This window comes from Panthera uncia, chromosome D1 (assembly GCF_023721935.1).
Source record: "Panthera uncia isolate 11264 chromosome D1, Puncia_PCG_1.0, whole genome shotgun sequence".
Taxonomy (NCBI): domain Eukaryota; kingdom Metazoa; phylum Chordata; class Mammalia; order Carnivora; family Felidae; genus Panthera; species Panthera uncia.
The window spans coordinates 17697749-17710289 of record NC_064808.1 but is presented as its reverse complement, the minus strand read 5'-3'; the positions used below and the strand labels follow the sequence as shown (position 1 = coordinate 17710289).

General features: G+C 46.8%; 1 protein-coding gene and 1 long non-coding RNA gene across 2 annotated transcripts in view; one reads left to right on the top strand and one right to left on the bottom strand.

The window, feature by feature from the left end:
• ALKBH3 (alkB homolog 3, alpha-ketoglutarate dependent dioxygenase) overlaps window positions 1–6497 on the top strand; it is a 32736-nt gene extending 26239 nt beyond the window's left edge. The window contains exons 9-10 of the mRNA XM_049617611.1: window positions 5308–5406; window positions 6141–6497. Coding sequence (XP_049473568.1) covers window positions 5308–5406; window positions 6141–6233 — 192 coding nt within the window. The 3' untranslated portion in view covers window positions 6234–6497. The remainder of the gene's footprint in view (window positions 1–5307; window positions 5407–6140) is intronic.
• On the bottom strand, window positions 4100–6155 carry LOC125912923 (uncharacterized). Its single transcript, XR_007454874.1, has 2 exons — window positions 6070–6155; window positions 4100–4575 (listed from the first exon to the last, which is right to left on the bottom strand). It is a non-coding gene; the product is annotated as an uncharacterized LOC125912923 (long non-coding RNA).
• Window positions 6498–12541: the final 6044 nt, after the last annotated feature.

Genomic DNA, 12541 nt, shown 5'->3' with positions numbered 1-12541 from the left:
CTCCCCACTCCCCACTCCCCACTCCCCACTCCCCACTCCCCACTCCCCACTGTCTTGTGTCCTACCGCCACTCCTCACTTATGCTGCCGTTTGTGACCCTTGCGGTTCAGTCCCGTGCCTTGTAATTAGAACGGGAAATATTACAGAATTCCAAAAGGAGTAGAGATCACTTTGCAGAGCACAGTGGAAGGAATAGAAGCTTTAGAGTCCGGCAGATCTAAATTCAAATACTAGCCCTGCCTGCCTCCTGTCAGTCTTCTGCCTTAGAGATGTGCTTTCCCTCTAGCTCCTTTTGCTTATAATAAAATGGGCAATATCACCTCCTTCACAGGGTTGTAATGAGCATTAGCAATGACGTACACATAGTTCCTGACATGCCTGGCCCCTGGGCAGCATACACTGTGGTTGATCCTATCCAAAAGTATTTGGAAACTTATAAAAAGAAGCCTGGGGGAAATAAAAGCACCAAATTCCAGATAGATTAAAGAGTTAAATCTAAAAAAATGTAGACTCTTTTTTTTTTTTTTTTTTTATTAACCAAAAAGGAAATGTAGTTGTATGTTTAACTTCCCTCAGGATGAGAAAAGACTTTCTAAGCATAAAAACCATGAAGGAGAGCCAAAGAAAGGTCAGAGTTGACTCTAAAAGTTTTTGAGCTACTCTACGTTAAATATCATAAACACAGTTAAGGGACAAATAGCAAATGAGAAAAATATTTGCAGAAACTATGACAAAGGGTAAATATCTCACTATCTGTGGTTACAGATCAGTAAGAAAAATACAACATCCTGTAGAACAATGGACAAAGAACGTGAGCAGGGAGTTCACAACAGAATAAATGCAAACAGCAAATAGACATGTGAAAAAGTGTTGGACTGGGTTAGTAATTAAAGAACTCTCTGTTTGAATAATGAGTTGTCATTTTCCCCCTAAATTTTTTAGGGGAGGATAAGTACTGCCGTATTTTCCTGATGGAATTAGAAATTTCCACAACCTTCTTAAGAAAGCATTTTGGTACAACAAATCAAACTGCTTTAAGGATCCAGTAATTCCACTTTTGACAATATATCCTTAGAAAAACACCCAGAAATGTTTTGCCCAGGATCTACTTGCAGTAGCCTGCCTACCTGCCCCCCTCCTTCCCTCCCTTCTTTCCTTCCTTCTTTCCTTCCTTCTTTCCATCCACCCATCCTTCTTTCCTTTCTTTCTCTTCCTTTCTTTTCTCTTTTTTTCTCTTATCAGTACCGGCATATTAAAATCTCAGTGTCTAATAGTATGTTCCTCACTGCTATATTCTTAGCATTAGGCACAGTGCCTGACATAGGTGGTCAAAAAATATTTGTGAGTTTGAAGAAGGAAAGATATGTTCATATAAAGGAATATTATAGAACCACATTTGTGAATACTGTACCTTTAAGATGTAAACACATGCTCACGATATAATGATAAAAATGTAAAGTGCGTAATTATATTTATACAGTGTTTCCTGGGCATGCATTGCATGAATTCTGGATAATAGGATTATGTTTTCCTGGTACTTTTCCTCAGTCATTCCCATATTTATTGATATGTGTGATAGCATATTTCAAAAGGGCAAGACCACATAATCCTCTTTATAGAACTTATCAGAGAGTAGGAAGGCAGACATTGAGCCAGTAATTCACAAGTGTGTCGTTTACTTCATTGAACTTGTGTTACTCTTACAATAGGAAGAAAAACTATGCTGCTGCTGATTTTCAAGCACTGATGGTTGCTTATAATTTCTAATTAGGATGAGAAAGGAACGATTCCATGAAAACTCTATATAGAGCTTGTAAAATGTGAGCTCAACCTTTCCAATGGAAAAAAAAATGTTGCGGTTTCCTGTCTGTTGGATAGTTAGTAATGATAGAATGATAAATACACCCAGATTTTTTCCCCTAAATACCATTTTTCTAAAGGAAACTAGGGAGGCTTGTGTCGGGAGGTGGAGGTGAGATTGTAGAACTTTGGGGAGGGCCCAGAAGACCTTGGGAATCCTAATCAAGTGTTCAGATAAACTGGCTGTGCTTGGCAAGGATGGAGGGAGAGTGTTGATCATAATTAATATAGAAGTATATATTTTTTGCTTTATCTGCTTGTGAAGTTTTGAGTGTGTGGAAAACCAAATCATCAACAACAAAACCCACCTCGTAGACTGATTATAACCCTAAACGCCTCTTTTTTTAAGTAAGCTCTGTGTCCAGTGTGGGGCTTGAACTCACAACCCTGAGTTCAAGAGTCACATACTCTACTGACTGAGCCAGCCAGAGCCTCTAAAAAGCCTCTTTTCACCAGGGTCAGGGATGGAAAATTTTATCCTATGCCATGGTTTTTTTAGGGGTGTTTTCTTTTTTTCTTTTTTTTCTTTTGTCTCGAAAAAAGACCTAAGTAAATCAAAAGGGTGACAGAACCATTGTTTTGGTAACTTTACCATGCCTAATGGTCTAAACAGTCTGACTGGTGCTTCCAGTGTTGCTTATCCATTTATCAGTTTGTGCCTTTATGCACTGCCGCGTGAGCTCCACTGGCCTTTTACGTGTTTCCTGACTGGAAGAAGTCTCTGCGTGTCTTGGTTAAGTTAAAGAGTGGCTCTGGGGTCTGTTGGCACTCTGGCCTCAAGAAAAGAAGAAAGCATTTGTGAGCTCTGTGTTGCTTTGGTAGAAAGCAACCTTGCCCTCTTTTCTATCTCCTTCTGCAAATTAGGAATGTGTTTTCTGAGCCAAGGGATTGGAAGGAATAAATAACAACCAGCAAAGTAATGACATCACCTCTTTCAGTGGGTGCACTGGGTATCATTGTCTCTTTCAGAGACTGATTAAGAGTAGCTCCATGGGGCGCCTGGGTGGCTCAGTCGGTTGAGTGTCCGACTTCGGCTCAGGTCATGATCTCGCGGTCCATGAGTTCGAGCCCCGTGTCGGGCTCTGTGCTGACAGCTCAGAGCCTGGAGCCTGCTTCGGATTCTATGTCTCCCTCTCTCTCTCTCTGCCCCTCCCCCACTCACACTCTGTCTCTCTCTCTCAAAAAGTAAACATTAAAAAAAAAAAAAAAGAGTAACTCCATCCCCGGGACACCTGGGTGACTCAGTCGGTTAAGCAGCTGACTCTTGATTTCGGTTTGGGTCATGATCTCACGGTCTTGAGATCAAGCCCCGTGTCAGGCTCAGTACAGACAGTGCAGAGCCTGCTTGGGATTCTCTGTCTCCCTCTCTCTCTCTCTCTCTCTACCCCTCCACTGCTCGCACTCTCAATCTCTCAAAATAAATAAACGTTAAAAAAAAAATAGTAGCTCCATCGCAAGTGAAGGATCACCCCCTTCTGCTTTTATGTACAACTAAAGGTTATATTGGAGGTAGTGTATTTAAAATCAACTTGAGGCTTTTTCTCGTTTGAAAAATTCAGATCTTAGGAACATTAAGTGAAACGTGGCTCTGTTGAATATCACTTTCTATCAGTGCTGGTATTTTCCCCTTGCATCTGGAATTCTCTCTCACTTGTTACGTCTATTCCCGGTGCATGTTTCCAGGCAGAATTACAGTGCTCACCCCGTCTCTTCCATTGGCCTTGGTACTCCCTCTTCCCCAATAATGTTTTTACTGTTCTAAGAGATCTTCGTCTCAGAGTTGTCTTTGTGTCTGGCTCAGTGTCTTTCCTCTCTACTTCATTTTTCTGCCCTGTCCTTGTGTCTGTGCTTGAGTTATAGATGAAGATTCTGCTGCACTCCCTGAGTGTAGGGCACTCCTCCTGTACAGGGCAAGAGGTCTGCTCCTAGCTGTGTTGAATCTTGATTTGGCAACTGACTTTACAGCCCAAATCAAGGAGCCCTGAGCCCTCTAATCTCATGGCTGATGCACTCCCTTCTGATACCTTTTCTCCAGTAGGACATACATTTGTGGTTGGAATCCTTTTTTATAGAGAGCCGCTCAGCTTTTCTGAGATGCAGCTGGGCCACCCGAGAACAGGGTCACCTTCCCACTGCTCTCTGATTGGCTGACGGGTCAGAGGTTAATGCTTCACGCTTACTTGCTACTGAAAAAGAAAAGGTGGCAGGCACAATTAAAATCAATCACTGAAACCAAAAGTTATGTTTAAACATTGCTTTTATCTTCTGCCTGGAAAAGTTATGACTGTGCTCGACAAAGTCATTGCCAAGGGTTGGGACCTAGAACTTAAACTGTTTATGCAAGTTCATTATTGTTTTGATTTTGATTTTCCTGAAGGAAATCATTGTAAATAGTTACATTCTCCGAAGCACTCCTGCAATAATAAACATAAACACAGTATTGCAGTGAAATCAATCCTGCAGTAATCTAAATGCAGTCCCTTGCATCCGAAGTGAAGCAGATGAATGGGTGGATCTGCCCAGAACGGAAGTGGAAAGATCAGGAAGGTTGGGTCTCAGCTCTTGATAAGCTCTTCGTTGCTGTGAGCACGGAAGTTGTTAAACGCACCCCTTTGTCGGCTGCGAAGGAAGAGTGACCCCCACCTGTTGGCTGTTTCGCAGGCCACTCTGTGAAGCTTCCATCAGAGGACTGGACATGAATGGACTTTGAGCTGTCTGGAAGAGAGGGGCAATGTGAATACAAGGCATTTGTATCCGAAGTGTTGTGATCTATGCTCTCAGGCTTAAATAGCCAGTCTCAGTTTGCAACACTGTTCTGGTCAAGCCAGAGCTCCCTTCTTTAAGAAAATCCTGCTGCTGACTATTCTGGAAAGAAACAAGAATGTGTCTCCAAGACACCAGAGGAGCTATAGGAAGAGTTGTGACTAGTTTAACATAGGTACCAATTAATGAATTACCATAACTTCTGAAAAAGCAGTGAGAACTCATCGCACCACATCTTGTTGAAAAGCCTTGTTTTCCACACTATGTCAGAACACAGAGCATGGCATAAAGCAGATGTAAGGAGTTCTCGTATGAATGACTTAATTTCTTCACAGGTCAGAATGGGCTGTTCTGCTGATTTTAGATGCTGATAATAATAGCTGGCACTTATACTGTACTTAATATGTGCCAGTCTCCAAGGAATTTACACGTATTCGATCGGTGGAGGCTCATAACAGCCCTGTGTGGCAGGTCCTGTCATCATCCCCATTCTACAGATGAGTAAATTAAGGTACCGACGGTGACACAGCTTGCCTAAGGCCAAACAGCTGCCAAGTGACAGAACCAGTATACGAGCCCCTGTAGTCTAGCTGAGTAGAGGTTTGCATTTCTTGACCATCGTCAGCTTCTGTTGCGTCTTGATCACACCACAAAAAATGTAGTGCAATGAATGCTGTTTTCTAGGAAGAGAATGGAGACTACACCTATGTGGAAAGAGTGAAGATACCCTTGGATCATGGGACCTTGTTAATCATGGAAGGAGCTACACAAGCTGACTGGCAGGTGAGAACATGCAAATGATTTGTATTCACTCCTATGGAGGCAGTGTCCTGACAGCTTGTGATTGTTAATTTCTGTAACAGATGTGGTGAAAAGCAAGGTGCTTTTATTGTGAGGGAGAGGTGGTAGAGTGATGTCATTATCAAGGAGTTTTGATGCTACTGACAATCAGAACGGACCTCTGCGGCAGCAACGTGCAGCAGAACTTTCTGTGACAGCAGAAAAGTTCTGCATCTCTTAAGTCCGCACGTAGTAGCCTCTAGACACACACGACTATTCTTCATCTCTTGAAACGTGGCTAGTGTGTGGAAGGACTTAAGTTTGAATAGCATCAGGTAGCCAGTGGCTAGCACATCACCTTGGGCCGCACAGCTCCACGGCTCAGGCCAGACGGTAAAGCCAGGTCATGTTTAAGGTGTGCAGGTTCACGTAAGAGCACTTGGCACGAGAGTGGAATTTCACGCCTGTCTTTGGTCTCAGCCGTTTACATGCTGTTTTAGGAGATTGGGGGAAATGGCAGGAAGCTGAGAGGAAGAACAGGTAGAAGAGGTGAAAAATACTTCACTGCGAGGGCGCTGGCCAATCAGAGCAATGGTGGTGGGGGAAGTGTTCTTCAGAGAAGAAAACCTTTCTCCGCAAGACTTCCAAGAGCTCGTTGGTACTTACGGGGGTCGCGGGACGGGGGTTCGTCTCCTCATAAATGTGTTTATGTCAGAGTTGTCTGTGTTTCCATTTAGCATCGAGTGCCCAAAGAGTACCACTCCAGAGAACCGAGAATAAACCTGACCTTTCGGACAGTTTATCCAGACCCCAGAGGGGCGCGCTGGTGACGGGCGGTCTTTGTGAGGAGCTCTGCTGAGACTGAGCTGAGACTCCCACCCCGAAGAGACTTCCAGAGGCTGGTCCAGCTGATCTCGCGGTGCAGCTGCTTGGAGGGTGAGGGTGTGGGTTGCTCCCCAGCTTGGAGTCCTGTTAAACGGCAGCTGGCCTCTCCTATTCACAGTATGCGTCCTGTGGGGACAGTGCTCCCTGCTCACATCCTGAAATCGTACACGATATGTTCTTTAGGCAAATTAAAAACTGCTGTGGCTGTGCTCACGCGTGATTTTGTCCGTAAGCAGTTTTTCTCTTGCCCTCCCTGCTTCACTGGAAGAAACGTGAATGTGCTTTGCCTCCAGGGTAAATCCGCACGTGTTCATTCCTTGTGACTTGGTGAAATAGAGCCACAAATATGTGTCAGCGACTCCGGAGCCCCCGCAGGCCCACAGCTGCTGAGACCCAAGCAGAGGTGGCTTCTCAGAGCTTTGTGGAAGGCTGCCCTGACTCCTCAGCATCTTGGCTTGTGTGCTTTTGTCATGGAAAGCTGCCTGCTCTGGGAGCACTTTATTTAATTGAGTCTCTTTCCTGGGACACAGACTGGTTACCAGCCTCTGAACGAAGAGTGGAGGCCATGTTCTCTCGCCCAGCCATCTTCAGGCAGCCGCCTGGGTACTTGTCACATGAGAGAAAACTGTCCCTCAAAGGCGGAAGTAGGTGAGTGATGTCATGAGAAATTTAGGCTGAAGAACAGCAAATGTCCTGCTGGTGACAGCTGTCCCACATAGATGAATTTCCCCTAGAGAAAAACTTGAGTCATTTGAAGCCAGATAGAAGCGGGAGCCGTCCTACGGGGATAGACTCAGTTACCTAATAGTTGTCTTTACTTTGAGTTCCAGGGGCCCTATGATGAAAATTTTCTTCTGACTCAGTGCTATCTTAGACACAAGTTCCCGAGATTCAGCGCTTAGTCCATGATTCACCAGGTTCCCCAAACAGAACAGAGTGGCTGCCCTTTATTGCATCATAAAGTCACATGTCTTCTTGACCTGTTGACTTAGGAGCACTGTGCCAGACTGATTCCAAACCAAGATATGGAGAGATACTTGAGAGAAAATGGATGAAAACAGGGCAAGAGAATTAGAGTTTCCCTAGCTGCCTGTGGGGAAAATTTACAGAGCCTTCTTGCTTTTGATCTTGTTTCCAAGATTTATGGCCTCTGTGATCTTGGTGAAGTGCCAAAGGCCGGGCAGACTCTTCCCCGCAACTCAGATGGAATACCGGGCCTGGCCAGGCCCTGTTCTTTGACAGTCTTTCTGGCTTCTTGCGTTGGGGTTCTCCCCACCCCATTTTTTAAATGTTTCACATGTGGATGGCTCCTTTTTGTAAAAAACACTAAGTGCTTTGTAAAATCTGGGCATTATAACGCGCTTTTCAGTGAGGGAAATACAAATCACCGTAAAAATAAAATAAAACCTCTGATCCCTAGCTTTTTTCTTTAAAAAAAAAATTTTTTTTAATGTTTATTTATTTTGGACAGAGAGAAAGACAGAGCATGAACAGGGGAGGGGCAGAGAGAGAGGGAGACACAGAATCTGAAGCAGGCTCCAGGCTCAGCTGTCAGCACAGAGCCCGACGCGAGGCTCGAACTCACAGACCGAGAGATCGTGACCTGAGCCGAAGTCGGACACTCAACCGACTGAGCCACCCAGGCGCCCCTCCTAGCTTTTTTCTTATTAAACAAAACCTGGCCAGGGTGGTACAGCCAGCTTTGGTTTTGAGTTTGATGCATGACATTGGGAAATTCCTCTTCCATTCCCACAAACGAAAGAACTGGCAGATGGTTCCCAGCCTTACGGCATCCCTCCTAATGGGTCATGATCTCCCCTTGCGTCAGCTGCAGATTTGATCTCTTCACTCATCGCTGCCATGTCTGTCAGGGCAATGAATTCCTACTCGACAGCTGACAGCCTGGGCCACCACCTGGGCTTCTTCATCTGAGAGCAGCAGTCTTAACTTTTGTTGTTTGCTGTCCAGTGCTCAAGTGCTAGAACTGCCTTTTTTTTTTTTTTTTTTTTTTTTCCCCACTAAGATAATGCCCCTTTTGAAATGAGAAGGTAGGTACTTGCCATAGAGTTAAAGTACAGGGTTTAGGACTGGACAGGAATTCCAGAACCTGGCAAAGGTTGCTCAGTCACTGTACCAACCTGTTGCTGTATTTTCCTGGCCGTAGATCTTAACTAGGAATTAGGGGAAAACTACTTTGCCGACATTACTTATAAAGCAAGAGGAAGCAAATGTAACAACATGGCATGAAGAAAAACAGCTTTAGTTTTTTGTTTCCCTTTTTTTGAGCTTTAATAACCTGCTAGGCACTGTCCTGGCAGCGTTTTATACATAATCCCTAATCCTCCCCACAGCCCTGCAAGAAAGACATACTATTTCCATTGTAGAGACCAGGCAGCTGAGCCCCCAAGAAGGGTTAAGTGATTTAATAGGACTTGTAAGCAGCAGAAGCAGAATTCCAACCACAGGTGAATCCTTAAACTGTGTGCTTTTTCCTGTGCTGTCATGAATTTAGGCTGAATAGTTTACTGGGCATCCCTGGGAGCCGGAGCCTCAGGGCTTGCCCCTACACAGCTGGCCACCCAGCTCGCCCTGGTCCCCTGCTGGCAGAGCTGACTGCCAGGCCACTCTGTTTGTCCTCTGGCATTCCGGTACGTGAAGGCAGGCATCTGTAGCTCATCTCTCTTCACTACTAGCAGCTCCTGGTCAGAAACCATCCTGCCAACTGGACTAATAATTGGCCATTTAACTAGGGAAGCTCTTTTTGGGGGGACAGAACCCAGTTTCTGGCAATTTAGGTACATTCTCATCCAATCTTCCTCCAAGTGACCCAGAACAATGTTTCTTGGTTGTATCCCAGGAAACTCTCTTGAGGTAGATGCATGGTCCCTTCCACTCTTCACTCTTACCTGTGAGTCCATCTGGGGGCTCTGAATGATGCCCAAACTCAGCATCAGGCTTCTTCATAATACTTCCCGACAGCCATACTCCAGTCAGCAGACAGCCCAAAGAAACGGGTCAGGTTGTACACTAAAAATGTCTTGACAGGGGGCTCCCGCCTGGGTGGCTCAGTCAATTAAGTGGCCAACTCTTGGTTTCGGCTCAGGTTGTTATCTCATGGTTTGTGAGTTCAAAGCCCTTGCTGGGCTCTGCGCTGGCAGTGTGGAGCCTGCTTAGGATCCTGTCTCTCTCTCTCTCTCTCTCTCTCTCTCTCTCTCTCTCTGCCCCTCCCCTGCTCATGCTCTCTCTCTCTCTCTCAAAATAAACTTCAAAAAATAAAAATAAAATATAAAGATGTCTTCACAACAGGCAGCTTGCCTCAAAGCACAGAACTTGCCTCAGAACACTGTACCCCCAGCCTCAGATGGTATCCTCAGTACTGAAATCGTGATCCACATTGTTGACTAAGCCACTAACTCAAACGGCATTGACCGTTGCTCATAAGTTCGGATCACGGCTCACAAACCTGACATTTCCTGGTGGTGCTCGCGTTCTGCAGCCTCCATGGCTGATATGACCTCGTCCTCGTGCGTGGCAGGTCTCTCTGGGCCTGGTCAGTGTGTGGCACCGTCTCCTGAACTTGTCATGGCAACCCCTCAAGAGCTGAGTGGGTTCTGCACTGAGCAGAATGCCCCGGTTGGGGGACTTGAGAGAAGTCCCTGACACATGATGGGTGCCTGCCCTGCTGGGAATATTTCTTTCTTGAATTCTGGCAGCTTTTACTTGGCTGCAGATTATCTAAGACCCGCTTTGCCTTTTCTGGTCATAGTACTTGCAAAGTGTTGAATCTAAAGTCTCGATGGCTTTATTTTTCTTAACAATGCCTTCGAAAAAGCTAGATGTTTCAATAGTGATGCATTCTGTTTGTTTAAATCTTAACCTCTACCTGGTTCCACCCACATGCTCTCCTCAGGAGGACTTAGTCTGCAGCTGTCCCCATCGCTCCTCCCCATTTTCTCTTTGGAAAGAACTCTCACAGGAGATCCCTGTCAGTTTTGTGCTCCTGGAATCCATTCTTAAATATGGTGATTCCCGTGTCTGAGGGTCATTGGGGAAATGGCATCGATATTTGTTTATTAGAGCAGAACACAGACTGAGGGTGCCTTTTCCAGCTGGCTTAGTTGCTACGCCCATTTAGAAGTGCCTTTCCAGCCTATGAACAGAGCCCCATGTTGGGCTATTTTTTTAGTGTTAGAGCTGGGCGAGGAGCCCAGTGTCAGAGAGCTGTGTAGGAAAACAGGACAAGTTAGGCAGGACATTTGTAGCCTGCATCACCAGAAAGATTGCTTTCTTAGATAAGCCGACTCAGAGCCGACCAACGTATGTGTGACAGCATTGTCATTACAGTTATGTCTGTGCTGTCACTCCCCCTCATCGTACGGGTGATGTCACACCCCCTGAACACCAGGGACGGTCCCTCTTCTCGTGGGCCTCCAGAATTTGTGGGCATGTTCAGGCAGGACCCTGGCCCCTGACCCCACTAGCTTTTAACTCTGGACACAAATTATAAGTTTCTGAATGGGAAGGAAAGTTGAAAGGTGAAACCCAGAAGGGAGTGTGCAGACTGTATGTATGTGTTTGTGTGCGTGTATGTGTATATACTGTGTTGGGCCTACTACGTCCCTAATTCTGATTTCTTCCTAAATGCAATCCTAAGGAGGTGGTGGTTTTGTTTTTTAACCAGATAGGGAAAAGTGTACCTAGAAGATTGGTCAGATCCTGATACCTGGTGTCCCAGGGTGGGCTGGAAAAGGCCTGCAGGGCTATTTGTCAGCTAGCCTTCTGTGTTGTCTTTGGGCTTCCCCCACCTCGACCCTGGCTCCAGGCATGGGGGGAAGAGCCGCAGCCAGTGTCTCCTGGGGCTGGGGCTTTCTTGGTGCCTTCACCTGGAAACACTGTAGAGATGCCAGGAGGAAGTGTGGGCCAGCATGGGGCTCTCAAGAGGGGCTGGGTGATCAGGTTGCAATTAGCCGCCTACGCAGGAAAGGCGTGGGCAAACGCACTGTGACAAGCACCTGCCACACAGCGCCTGTGATGATCCAGATGCCCCGGGAAAGGCCATCAAGATGCGTCCTCCTGCTAGATGTGGCCCGAAGGCTTCCTGCTGCAGCAAGTGGCAGAGACTGTAGGGCTGCCTCGCCCTGTCTGAGAAGGCATGCCCCAGGCCCTTCTGCAGGTGCTGTAATGACCAAGTCTGTCCCTTTAACAGTGGCTCTTGTCCTGCCTTTCTTGTCTGTACTTGAGAATGGGCATGGGTGGGGCCCTAGGATGGGAATCCACACCCTCCAAAAACAATTGTGGTTTGAGGGCTGTATCCTCCCTGCCTAAAGAATGTTTCTGGTATGGGTGGATGAAGGATGCCATGGGGATGGGGGGGGTGCTTTGCAAATTCTGGCCCAGGGGTATTCAGGCTGCAGACCACCCAGGCAGGACTCAGGAGAAGTGTCTTCCTGCACCCTTGTTGGTTAGAGAAAACTCTCCTGGAATGTTTCCTCTGAACTTGTCTAAGGGATTAACCCCTAATTTCTTCCCTGCACCCTCTCTCTGATAGTAGCTTTTAGTCTCCATTCACCTGCAGTGAAGGGGAAAGGAAGACAGCTAGCCTAGAGGTAGAAATCACGGGGGAGTGTGGGTGTGTGGCTTCCCTCTCCCCCAGTCTGCCTCTGCCTGCAGCCTCCTGCCCTGTGCTGGGTGCAGGTGGCCAGAGAGGAGAGCAAGTGAGCTCACATGCACGCCTTGCCCTCGGTCTCCCAGAGTACTCCGAGGCTGTAAGTTAGGAGCTGCCCTCCCCATTGGACAGATGAGGAAACTAAGTTGCAGAGGTGCTCATCCCAGAGGCACCCAGGGAGTGAGGCAGAACAGGCATGAAGACGTATCAAGTGCCTAGCCCGTTGTTCTTTCTACCACTCAGAGGTTCTGTGGCCTCCTCTGAGATTTCTAGCTAAAAGCAGCACCTGGTGACAAGAGGGAACATGGGCACAGACAGTCCAGAAAGTCACAGTGCCCGTTGGGCTCAGCCCTCTGAGGAGCGGTCCTGGCGGTGTCGGTGCCGCACCAGCCAGGTGGCTCGATTCGTGGCAAGGATCCCTGCTGCAGCTTCAGGGAGCCTCCTCCTGCCGGAAATACTGCGAGCCGGGCTCTGCACCAAGTGCTGAGGGCAACTTCCAGTGAGACCGGCCTGGATCTGGCCTTGCAAAGGGGTGTGCCTCCACTTACCGCGCTGCCTGCAGGGGTGGGGGGAATTAGAGAGCAGCCG